Raw genomic sequence first — 13,440 nt, 5'->3', positions numbered from 1 at the left:
GGTACAGAAACCTTTGTTTGCAATTACAGATATCATACATTTCCTGTAGTTCTTGACCAGGTTTGCACACACTGCAGCAGGGATTTTGGCCCACTCCCCCATACAAACCTTCTCCAGATCCTTCAGGTTTCGGGGCTGTCGCTGGGCAATACGGACTTCCAGCTCCCTCCAAAGATGTTCTATTGGGTTCAGGTCTGGAGACTGGCTAGGCCACTCCAGGACCTTGAGATGCTTCTTACGGAGCCACTCTTTAGTTGCCCTGGCTGTGTGTTTCGGGTCGTTGTCATGCTGGAAGACCCAGCCACGACCAATCTTCAATGCTCTTACTGAGGGAAGCAGGTTGATGGCCAAGATCTCGTAATACATGGCCCCATCCATCCCCCCCTCAATACGGTGCAGTCGTCCTGTCTCCTTTGCAGAAAAGCATCCCAAAAGAATGTTTCCACCTCCATGCTTCACAGTTGGGATGGTGTTCTTGGGGTGTACTCATCCTTCTTCTTCCTCCAAACACGGCGAGTGGAGTTTAGACCAAAAAGCTCTATTTTTGTCTCATCAGACCACATGACCTTCTCCCATTCCTCCTCTGGATCATCCAGATGATCATTGGAAAACTTCAGACGGGCCTGGACATGCACTGGCTTGAGCAGGGGGACATTGCGTGCACTGCAGGATTTTAATCCATGACGGCGTAGTGTGTTATTAATGGTTTTCTTTGAGACTGTGGTCCCAGCTCTCTTCAGGTCATTGACCAGGTCCTGCAGTGTAGTTCTGGGCTGATCCCTCACCTTCTTCATGATCATTGATGCCCCACGAGGTGAGATCTTGCATGGAGCCCCAGACCGAGGGTGATTGACCGTCCTCTTGAACTTCTTCCAATTTCTAATAATTGCACCAACAGTTGTTGCCTTCTCACCAAGCTGCTTGCCTAATGTCCTGTAGCCCATCCCAGCCTTGTGCAGGTCTACAATTTAACCCTGATGTCCTTACACAGCTCTCTGGTCTTGGCCATTGTGGAGAGGTTGGAGTCTGTTTAATTGAGTGTGTGGACAGGTGTCTTTTATACAGGTAACGAGTTCAAACAGGTGCAGTTAATACAGGTAATGAGTGGAGAACAGGAGGGCTTCTTAAAGAAAAACTAACAGGTCTGTGAGAGCCGGAATTCTTACTGGTTGGTAGGTGATCAAATACTTATGTCATGCAATAAAATGCAAATCAATTACTTAAAAATCATACAATGTGATTTTCTGGATTTTTGTTTTAGATTCCATTCCGTTTCTCACAGTTGAAGTGTACCTATGATAAAAATGACAGACCTCTACATGCTTTGTAAGTAGGAAAACCTGCGAAATCGGCAGTAGATCATATACTTGACTCCCCACTGTACATCATCGGTTGTGACTGGCTTTTAACATCACAACTGGAGTAACATTTGAGGCAAGAAGATGTTCTTCCCTAATCCATTTGGTTATGGTAATTACCAAATAGAGGCATGTAAATCAAAATGATTACATTACCAATAGTGTCTTGGCTAATGCATCAATGCACTTAAAAATAACTCAGCAGAGCTTTTGTCCAAATCAACACCATAAATGAAAATGAGCGCTTCCCTCTAATACATTTCTAGAATTAATTTGTAGACTGTCATTCGGTTGATAACAGTAAAACTCAAGCAGGATAAAAGTGAACACAAGCATTTGTGCTGTGTGGGAGAAAGCATCGCCGTCTGCCACTAAAAGGCCAATAGTGGTAGGCTCGCTTGTATTTACTGTACCCTCTAGCGGGGAGGACAAGAAGTGGCAGTAGTGAAATACAACAACGATACAGGTGAGAAAAAGAGAGAGATCTAAGATGTAAATGATGACGTATATAGAAATAAAGGATGGAGATACTGGCTTCACTGAGATAGAGGAAGAAAGATAAAGGGAAACCATCGTGGGTCAGAGTTGACTCAGTTACCTGATAATGTGATAGCTGCCAGATGCCAAAATGCAGCAGAGAAGAGGAGGAGAATGCACATCCGGCAGAGGAGAGGAGGAAGAAGAAAAGGCGGAGAGATTAAAATAAGTCAGTTTAGAAGCCAGCAGCGGCCAGCACTTTGCTAAGCATAGCAAACCCACACATAAGACTAGAGGATGGAGGCCTTGGTCTGCTGTCCTCCATCCCACAACAGCATTATGGCTCAGGAAGGAAGATTCAATTCCTTTTAGCAGATTCCCATAGTCTTTCAGAAGATTCAAGGAAGCATACTTTCTGGTTTAATGTTACTTCAAAGTGCAAACAACTGTAAGGAGAAACATTGTTTGGTTGACGAGAGATACTTCTGATTCTCAAAGCCAAGCTGTTGGCATTGTAAATGAGCTTTATCAAATAACTAGTGTTTCATCCATCCCTGTGTTTTAACACGCTTGCTGTAAAATGGCCTTGCTGTTAATGTGTGTATGCAAAGTTATCTGTTAATGTGTGCTTGTACAACATCTCGCCTGCTGTATACATGGAGCCTGCTGGTCCTCTGTAGCTCAGTTGGTAGAGCATGGCTCTTGCAAAGCTAGGATCGTGGGTTTGAATCCCAGGACCACCCCATACGTAATAAATGTATGGACGCATGACTAAGTCGCTTTGGATAAAACCATCTGCTGAATGGCAGATATCATTATTATGCATTAAGCCCCTGAGAGGTAAAACACACACAGCTGTGTGGAAGGAGAGAGGGTGTGAAGCAGACACACTGAGGAAGAGATGTGATAACTGGGTAAAGGCTGCCAGAGGCACTATGGCAGCAATTACAGATAATTAAGAGAGAGAGGAAAACACTTGATCACTACATTTAAAAATTACATCAGAGTACTCGGCCTCCCGAGTGGCGCAGCGGTCTAAGGCACTGATCAGTGCTAGATGCGTCACTACAGATCTGACTTCGATCCCGGCTGTGTCGCAACCGGACGTGACCGGGAGACCCATGAGGCGGCACACAATTGGCCCATCGCTGTCCGGGTTAGGGGAGGGTTTGGCCGGCTGGGATGTCCTTGTTCCATCGCGCTCTAGGACTCCTTGTGGCGGCCGGGTGCATGCACGCTGGCTTCGGTCACCAGTTATATGGTGTTTCCTCCGACATCTTGGTGCGACTGGCTTCTGGGTTAAGCGAGCAGTGTGTCAAGAAGCAGTGCAGCTTGGCAGGGTCCTGTTTTGGAGGACGCATGGCTCTCGCATGGCTCTCGCCTCTCCCGAATCCGCATGGGAATTGCAGCGATGAGACAAGACTAACTACCAATTGGATATCATAACATATTATATATATATTTTTTTTAAGGAGTACTTACTTTTGGAATACAAAAATTCCTATAACTACAGTGAAGGAGATGAGATCAGCAGCGACCCAGATCAGACAGTATTCATCAGGACTCTGAAATACAACATGGCAGCATTAAACCACTAGGTGTCACTGTCTCCTAAAACAACTCACAGCCAGGTAGCAACAAACCTAGAACAAAGAATGCCTTCCTAAAATCATGTAATATTGAAATTCATATAATATTGTGGTACAGTAATTCATGTGTAATGCATAATGGACTCGTTAATCAAAAGGTGCTCCAAGTCAGAGATGGGACAATAACAAAATAATACTCTAGACAGAATAATGTAAGTCCCACATAGACCTAGATCCCATACTATCAGACATTGTGTTTGTAGATAGTGGCCATATTGACTAGCAGGCAAGCAGACAGGACAAACAGACACAGGGTGGGTAACAGATGCAGTGCTAGCCTGAACTCCATGTCAACCTCACCCAGGATGGGCTCTATATTCTAGTCTGCACCACCCATTGTGTTCCCTGCTGTGAGTCAGTCTGCTAACCCAGAGAGGGGTGCCAGGAGGGCCTGGGGCAGTGTGGGTGCTAGGGGGGTAATGGTGTGGGTACTAGGGTGGGTACTGTGGGGATAATGGAGTGAGCACTAGGGGGGGTGCAGTGGGGGTAATGGTGTGAGTGTTAGGTGGGTGTTGTGGGGGTAATGGTGTGAGTGCTGTGGGGGGTGTTGTGAGTGTTAGGTGGGTGTTGTGGGGGTAATGGTGTGAGTGCTAGGGGGGTGTTGTGGGGGTAATGGTGTGAGTGCTAGGGGGGTGTTGTGGGGGTAATGGTGTGAGTGCTAGGGGGTAATGGTGTGAGTGCTAGGGGGGTGCTGTGGGGGTAATGGTGTGAGTGCTAAGGGGGTGCTGTGAGGGACTTACCATGAGCCAGATGGGGTAAGGCACCTTTCTGAGGATGTTGGGGGCTTCAGAGGAGACAGAGGAAACCCCGCTGCACCAGAGCACAGAGAACAGCCAGGGCTCGTTGACCGTGTACAGAGTCACACTCACGTTGCTCCTGGAGAACTCTCTGGAGGGTGCAGACAGACACATTCATATTTCATGCACACATATATACAGAAGAAGCACACACAGTGCATGTGTGTCTGTGCCTGTTAACCCACCGGATGTCATAGGGGCTGGCCTGGCTGTAACGTAGCAGCAGGCTGCTGATTCCCTGCTGGTGAAGGACTTGAGGCGGCAGCTTCTCTACTGATGTCTGCTGAAGCCCTGGAGCCACCTGTCTTACCTGCCCCCTGTCCCAGTCTGAGGTCCACATCACCTGCACACAGACAGACACAGACCGAGACACACACACAGACCGGCCGAGGCACACACACACACACACACAGACCGGCCAAGACACACACACACACACACACACACACAGACCGGCCAAGACACACACACACACACACACACACACACACAGACCGGCCGAGACACACGCACAGACCGGCCGAGACACACGCACAGACCGGCCGAGACACACGCACAGACCGGCCGAGACACACGCACAGACCGGCCGAGACACACGCACAGACCGGCCGAGACACACGCACAGACCGGCCGAGACACACGCACAGACCGGCCGAGACACACGCACAGACACACACACACAGACAGCTCAGATTACTTATGGGACATGTAGATGTGCAGTTAGTGACATCAGTGGTGACAGTGATGGATGTCACAGGCAATCTTCAGGTCAGTTCCCTCTCTCCACTATGAGTGCTGTTTTCCTCCTCTTGGTTTCCCTAGATAACCCAGGGGGACAGTGTCTGAGCCCTAACAAGGTTCTGTCCATTATCTATAATAATAATATTATATAATAATATGCCATTTAGCAGATACTTTAATCCAAAGAGACTTAAATCAATCATGTGTGCATACATTTTAAGTATGGGTGATCCCGAGATTCAAACCCACTACCCTGGCATTACAAGCGCCATTGCTCTACCAACTGAGCTACAAATGACCCCTATCGGAGTCGGGTACACTAGTGTTGCCTGTCTCACCATGTGCTGTGGAATCCCAGACAGGCGTATGACTTCCAGGGTATCATTGATCCAACTGTGGTAGCAGGGGTGTCTGTGCGGGGGTCGTCGCAGGCTGAAAACCACTGTCTGGTTATGGAGGGAGGCTAGCCTCAGCAGCTGCTCCAGACTACACACGCCCTGATTCCCCACCAGCATCACCTCCCTCTGAGCCATGGACTGGACCGTCCAGAAGGGGTCGTCCTAGAGGAGAATGCACACAGGTACTCACAGTCAATCTGATCAATTTACTCTATTTATAAGATTATATGGCAATTGTAATAATACACCACTTTATGATGAGAGATGAGATCAGGGTTTGGGTCAATTCTATTTGAACTCAATCCAGTGAAGTAATCTTGATTGATAAAATTGGGCACTTTCTCCACATTTATCAGATTTCCTATTTGCCGAGTGGCAATGAAATGGACCCAAAGCTTGGAGGAGAAATATAGGCCCCTAGTGAAAGAAAGGGTGGTGTGATTACTGATGATTAAAAATCTTCAGAGAGCGAAAGATGGCATAAGAGTATACCATTCCTCCCTAGAGAGGGTGTGTCAGACCATACCATTACTCCCTAGAGAGGAGGTGACAGACCGTACCATTCCTCAGAGAGGGTGTGACAGACCATACCATTCCTCCCTAGCAGGTTGTGACAGACCATACCATTCCTCCCTAGAGAGGGTGTGTCAGACCATACCATTCCTCCCTAGAGAGGAGGTGACAGACCGTAACATTCCTCAGAGAGGGTGTGACAGACAGTACCATTCCTCCCTAGCAGGTTGTGACAGACCCTACCATTCCTCCCTAGAGAGGGTGTGTAAGACCATATCATTCCTCCCGAGAGAGGATGTGACAGACCGTACCATTCCTCAGAGAGGGTGTGACAGACAGTACCATTCCTCCCTAGCAGGTTGTGACAGACCCTACCATTCCTCCCTAGAGAGGGTGTGTCAGACCATATCATTCCTCCCGAGAGAGGATGTGACAGACCGTACCATTCCTCAGAGAGGGTGTGACAGACAGTACCATTCTTCCCTAGCGGGTTGTGAATAATATTGTGGTACCTTGAGGAACCACTGGCCGGCGTTGAGGCTGTGTAAGTCTGTCCAGTTGAATGTGGAGGCATCGTCCAGCTGTCTGGCTGGAAACACCTTCCCCACGTCTGTAGTCCTCCTCAAGGTGCGGTCTCGCATCAGAAATGGCACCCCGTCAAAGCTAGGACAGGAAAGAGTTGAACAGTCAGGTCTACTAATAAAATAGTATATTCATTGCCGTACAGTTTTTTCAATATGATATGATCTTATTTCTCAAAATCTCATATTTTATATCCCGTGATATTTTGTGGAATTTCTTACAACATAACTAGCTTTATATCACAGCTACTTTCATGTTGCTTGCTTTACCTTCGCTTTGAATACCAAATCATTTCCCCACCTTTTCAGTTAACCTCAGGTTGTAAGACATGGAAAACGACAAATTACCGACACTTGGAATTGTTTGTCAAATTCAACAGAAGAATCGCAACACTTTTGTTAGATTCCATCCCAAGCAACTAAATCGGACAAAAACATCATGTAACCTATCATTCCTCATTGTTTTTAGTGACCATTTAGTGTGACTGAAATATTTAATAAGTGCCAGAATGACCTCTGTCCTTTTTTAATTATTTTTATTTTACCTTTATTTTACTAGGCAAGTCAGTTAAGAACAAATTCTTATTTTCAACGACGGCCTAGGAACAGTGGGTTAACTGCCTGCTCAGGGGCAGAACGACAAATTTGTACCTTGTCAGCTCGGGGATTCGAACTTGCAACCTTCCGGTTACTAGTCCAACGCTCTAACCACTAGGCTACCCTGCCGCCCCCTTTCAGATGTGTGTGTGTGTGTGTGTTTGTGTGTGCGCACAAGTGTTTGTGCGTGTGTGCACATGCGTGCATAGCTCTCCTGTGTCTCTGGTCAGGCAGATGTATAGAGCCTGGCCCAGGCCCTGTTTAGGTTTCATTAGTCATCTCCACCACGAGCTCAGTGCAGCCCAGAGCCCAGCCCATCAGCACATACAGTGGATTGCAAAAGTATTCACCCCCCCTTGGCATTTTTCCTATTTTGTTGCCTTACAACCTGGAATTAAAATAGATTATTGTGACACAAACAAGACATAAGTTAAAAAAAAGAAAAAAAGAAAAGATAACTTGAGCGTGCATAACTATTTACCCCCCCCCCCCAAAGTCAATACTTTGTAGAGATTTCCGGCACCGACAGAGATGGCCGCCTCGTGTCGCGTTCCTAGGAAGCTATGCAGTAATTATTTTTTTACATGTTATTTCTTACATTGGTACCCCAGGTAATCTTAGGTTTTATTACATACAGTCGGGAGGAACTACTGGATATAAGAGCAACGTCAACTCACCATCATTACGACCAGGAATACGACTTTCCCGAACCGGATCCTCTGTTTTGCCCACCACCAAGGACAATGGATCGGATCCCAGCAAATCAAAACAACGACGGCGTAAAAGGGGCAGACGAAGCAGTCTTCTGGTCAGGCTCCGGAGACGGGCACATCGCACACCGCTCCCGAGCATACTACTCGCCAATGTCCAGTCTCATGACAACAAGGTTGATGAAATCCGAGCAAAGGTAGCATTCCAGAGAGACATAAGAGACTAACGTTCTTTGCTTCACGGAAACATGGCTCACTTGAGACACGCTATCGGAGTCAGTACAGCCACCTGGTTTCTTCACGCATCGCGCCGACAGAAACAAGCATCTTTCTGGTAAGAAGAGGGGCGGGGGGTATGCCTTATGATTAATGAGACGTGGTGTGATCATAACATCATACAGGAACTCAAGTCCTTCTGTTCACCTGACTTAGAATTCCTCACAATCAAATGTCGACCACATAATCTACGAAGAGAATTCTCTTTGATTATAATCACAGCCGCATATATTCCTCCCCAAGCAGACACAGATGGCCCTGAACGAACGTTATTTGACTATATAAACTGGAAACCACATATCCTGAGGCTGCATTCATTGTAGCTGGGGATTTTAACGAGGCTAAACAAGACTCCCTAAATTCTATCAGCATATTGATTGTGCTATAAGGCCCTCCCCGCCCTCCTTTCTGAAAAGCTGACCACGACTCCATTTTGTTGTTCCCTGCCTATAGACAGAGACTAAAACAGGAAGCTCCCGCACTCAGGTCTGTTCAACGCTGGTCGGAACAATCTGATTACACGCATCAAGATTGCTTCGATCACGTGGATTGGGATATGCATTGCGTCAAACAACAACATTGATGTCGTACCCACAGCAACCATTAAAACATTCCCAAACCAGAAACCGTGGATTGATGGCAGAATTCACGCGAACCACTGCTTTTAACCAGGGCAAGGTGCCTGGAAACATGACTGAATACAAACAGTGTAGCTATTCCCTCCGCAAGGCAATCAAACAAGCTAAGCGTCAGTATAGACACAAAGTAGAGTCGCAATTCAACGGCACAGACACAAAAGGTATGTGACAGGGTCTACAGTCAATCACGGATTATAAAATGAAAACCGTCCCCGTCACAGACCAGGATGTCTTGCTCCCAGACAGAATAAACAACTTCTTTGCTCGCTTTGAGGACAATACAGTGCCACTGACGGCCCACTACCAAAACCTACGGACTCTCCTTCACTGCAGCCGATGTGAGTAAAACATTTTAAAAAGTGTTAACCCTCGCAAGGCTGCAGGCCCAGACGGCGTCCTCAGAGCATGCGCAGACCAGCTGGCTGGTGTGTTTACGAACATATTCAATCAATCTTTATTCCAGTCTGCTGTTCCCACATGCTTCAAGAGGGCCACCATTGTTCCTGTTCCCAAGAAAGCTAAGGTAACTGAGCTAAACGACTACCGGCCCGTAGCACTCGCTTCAGTCATCATGAAGTGCTTTGAGAGACTAGTCAAGGACCACCTCCACCCTACCTGACACCCTAGACCCACTCCAATTTGCTTACCGCCCCAATAGGTCCACAGACGACGCAATTGCAACCACACTGCCTTAACCCATCTGGACAAGAGGAATACCTGTGTTCATCGACTACAGCTCAGCATTTAACACCATAATACCCTCCAAACTCGTCATCAAGCTCGAGACCCTGGGTCTCGACCCCGCCCTGTGTAACTGGACTTCGATGGGCCGCCCCCAGGTGGTGAGGGTCGGTAACAACATCTCCACCCCGCTGATCCTCAACACTGGGACCCCACAAGGGTGCGTTCTGACCCCTCTCCTGTACTCCCTGTTCACCCACGACTGTGTGGCCATGCACGCCTCCAACTCAATCATCAAGTTTGCAGACAGTACAGTGGTAGGCTTGATTACCAGCACCGATGAGACGGCCTATAGGGAGGAGGTGAGGGCCCTCGGAGTGTGGTGTCAGGAAATTAACGTCAACAAAACAAAGGAGATGATTGGAGACTTCAGGAAACAGCAGAGGGAGCACCCCCTTATCCACATCGATGAGACAGTAGTGGAGAGGGTAGTAAGTTAAGTTCCTCGGCGTATACATCACGGACAAACTGAATTGGTCCACCCACACAGACAGCATGGTGATCTCAAGAAATTTGGCTGGTCACCAAAAGCACTCAAACTTTTACAGATGCACAATCGAGAGCATCCTGTCGGGCTGTATCACCGCCTGGTAAGGCAACTGCTCCGCCCACAACCGTAAGGCTCTCTAGAGGGTAGTGAGGTCTGCACAACGCATCACCGGGGGCAAACTACCTGCACTCCAGGACACCTACACCACCCAATGTCACAGGAAGGCCATAAAGATCAAAGACAACAACCACCCGAGCCACTGCCTATTCATCCAGAAGGCCGAGGTCAGTACAGGTGCATCAAAGCAGGGACCGAGAGACTGAAAAACACTTTCTATCTCAAGGCCATCAGACTGTTAAACAGCCACCACTAACATTGAGTGGCTGCTGCCAACATACTGACTCAACTCCAGCCACTTTAATAATGGAAAAATTGATGTAAAAAATGTATCACGAGCCACTTTAAAAACAATGCCACTTAATATAATGTTTACATACCCTACATTACTCATCTCATATGTATATACTGTTCTCGATACCCTCTACTGCATCTTGCCTATGCCGTTCCGTACCATCACTCATTCATATATCTTTATGTACATATTCTTCATCCTTTTACACTTGTGTGTATAAGGTAGTTGTGAAATTGTTAGGTTAGATTACTCGTTGGTTATTACTGCATAGTCGGAACTAGAAGCACAAGCATTTTACTACACTCACATTAACATCTGCTAACCATGTGTATGTGACAAATAATATTTGATTTGATTGAGCCACCTTGTGCAGCAATTACAGCCGCAAGCTACTAAAATTACCGCCGCCTCTAAGACTACCAAATCTACCGCCGCTACGACTACCAAAACTACCGCCGCTACGACTACCAAATCTACCGCCGCTGCTACGACTACCAAATCTACGGCCGCTGCTACGACTACTAAATCTACGGCCGCTGCTACGACTACTAAATCTACGGCCGCTGCTACGACTACTAAATCTACGGCCGCTGCTACGACTACTAAATCTACGGCCGCTGCTATGACTACTAAATCTACCGCCGCTACAACTACTACTAAATCTACCGCCGCTACTACTACTAAATCTATTGCCGCCGCCTCTTGCAGCTACTATTACTACAACTGCCGCTGCCACTACTACTACTGAATCTACCGCCGCCGCTATTATTAAAACTACCGCCGCCGCTGTTAATAAAACTACCGCCCATACTACTACTAAATCTTCCGCCGCTGCTGCTACTACTACTACTACTACTAAATCTACCACCGCCGCTATTACTAAAACTACCGCCGCCGCTGTTAATAAAACTACCGCCCATACTACTACTAAATCTTCCGCCGCTGCTGCTACTACTACTACTACTGAATCTACCGCCGCCGCTATTACTAAAACTACCGCCGCCGCTGTTAATAAAACTACCGCCCATACTACTACTAAATCTTCCGTCGCTGCTGCTACTACTACTACTAAATCTACCACCGCCGCTATTACTAAAACTACCGCCGCCGCCACTTGCAGCCACTTGCAGCTACAACAAACTACCGCCGCTGCCGCTACTACTAAAACTACCGCCACTTCTGATACTATTACTAAAACTACCGCCACTGCTACTAAAATGACCGCCGCAGCTACTACTACTAAAACTACCGCCACTACTGCTTAAACCGCTGCTACTGCTTAAACCGCTGCTACTGCTTAAACCGCTGCTAGCGCCAGTGCTGCTACTGCTAAAACCGCTGCTAGCGCCAGTGCTGCTACTGCTAATACCGCTGCTAGCACCAGTGCTGCTACTGCTAATACCGCTGCTAGCACCAGTGCTGCTACTGCTAAAACCACTGCTAGCGCCAGTGCTGCTACTGCTAAAACCGCTGCTAGCACCAGTGCTGCTACTACTAAAACTGCTGCTGCTACCACTACTAAAACTGCTGCTGCTACCGCTGCTGCTACTACTAAAACTGCTGCTGCTACTAAAACCGCTGCTGCTACCGCTGCTGCTACTACTAAAACCGCTGCTGCTACCGCTGCTGCTACTACCAAAACCGCTGCTGCTACTAAAACCGCTGCTGCTACCGCTGCTGCTACTACCAAAACCGCTGCTGCTACTAAAACCGCTGCTGCTACCGCTGCTGCTACTACCAAAACCGCTGCTGCTACTAAAACCGCTGCTGCTGCTACCACTAAAACCGCTGCTGCTGCTACCGCTGCTGCTACTACTACTAAAACCGCTGCTGCTGCTACCGCTGCTGCTACTACTACTAAAACCGCTGCTGCTGCTACCGCTGCTGCTACTACTACTAAAACCGCTGCTGCTGCTACCGCTGCTGCTACTACTACTAAAACTGCTGCTGCTGCTACCGCTGCTGCTACTACTACTAAAACTGCTGCTGCTGCTACCGCTGCTGCTACTACTACTAAAACTGCTGCTGCTACCGCTGCTGCTACTACTAAAACTGCTGCTGCTACTACTACTAAAACTGCTGCTGCTACTACTACTAAAACTGCTGCTGCTACTACTAAAACTGCTGCTGCTACTACTAAAACTGCTGCTGCTACTACTAAAACAGCTGCTGCTACTACTAAAACAGCTGCTGCTACTACTACTAAAACTGCTGCTACTACTACTAAAACTGCTGCTACTACTACTAAAACTGCTGCTACTACTACTAAAACTGCTGCTACTACTACTAAAACTGCTGCTACTACTACTAAAACTGCTGCTACTACTACTAAAACTGCTGCTACTACTACTAAAACTGCTGCTACTACTACTAAAACTGCTGCTACTACTAGTAAAACTGCTGCTACTACTAGTAAAACTGCTGCTACTACTAGTAAAACTGCTGCTACTACTACTAAAACTGCTGCTACTACTACTAAAACTACTGCTACTACTACTAAAACTGCTGCTGCTACCGCTGCTGCTACTACTAAAACCGCTGCTGCTACTAAAACCGCTGCTGCTACTAGAACCGCTGCTGCTACTAAAACCGCTGCTGCTACTAAAACCGCTGCTGCTACTAAAACCGCTGCTGCTACTAAAACCGCTGCTGCTACTAAAACCGCTGCTGCTACTAAAACCGCTGCTGCTACTAAAACCGCTGCTGCTACCGCTGCTGCTACCGCTGCTGCTACTACTAAAACCGCTGCTACTACCGCTGCTGCTACTACTAAAACCGCTGCTACTACCGCTGCTGCTACTACTAAAACCGCTGCTACTACTGCTAAAACTGTCACCGGTTAGTTGAAGTAATATGTAGGTAGTGTTAGAGTGACAGTGCGTAGATAATAAACAGAGTAGCAGCAGCTTAAAGGGGTGGGACAATTCAAATAGTAGAAGCTGCTAAGAAGCCTTTTGGACCTAGACTTAGCTTTCAGTGACTATGCATAGATAATAAACAGCGAGTAGCAGCAGCTGAAAGCGGCGGGGGGCAGTGCAAATAGTCTGGGTAACCATTTGATT

The 13,440-nt window shown here is 47.4% G+C and overlaps 1 protein-coding gene across 2 annotated transcripts in view; it reads right to left on the bottom strand.

Annotated features, from left to right (window-relative positions):
- Window positions 1-13,440, bottom strand: part of LOC135546581 (glycerophosphodiester phosphodiesterase domain-containing protein 5-like) — a 115,836-nt gene that overhangs the window by 6,148 nt on the left and 96,248 nt on the right. The window contains exons 10-15 of one of the 2 annotated variants that reach the window (XM_064975138.1): window positions 6,446-6,596; window positions 5,361-5,582; window positions 4,467-4,624; window positions 4,225-4,372; window positions 3,318-3,400; window positions 1,957-1,971 (exon numbers count right to left, since the gene is read on the bottom strand). In XM_064975138.1, coding sequence (XP_064831210.1) covers window positions 1,957-1,971; window positions 3,318-3,400; window positions 4,225-4,372; window positions 4,467-4,624; window positions 5,361-5,582; window positions 6,446-6,596 — 777 coding nt within the window. The remainder of the gene's footprint in view (window positions 1-1,956; window positions 1,972-3,317; window positions 3,401-4,224; window positions 4,373-4,466; window positions 4,625-5,360; window positions 5,583-6,445; window positions 6,597-13,440) is intronic. The other variant, XM_064975139.1, reaches the window with a different exon arrangement.

This window comes from Oncorhynchus masou, chromosome 9 (genome assembly GCF_036934945.1).
Source record: "Oncorhynchus masou masou isolate Uvic2021 chromosome 9, UVic_Omas_1.1, whole genome shotgun sequence".
Lineage (NCBI taxonomy): Eukaryota > Metazoa > Chordata > Actinopteri > Salmoniformes > Salmonidae > Oncorhynchus > Oncorhynchus masou.
This window is presented reverse-complemented; position numbering and strand designations above follow the sequence as displayed.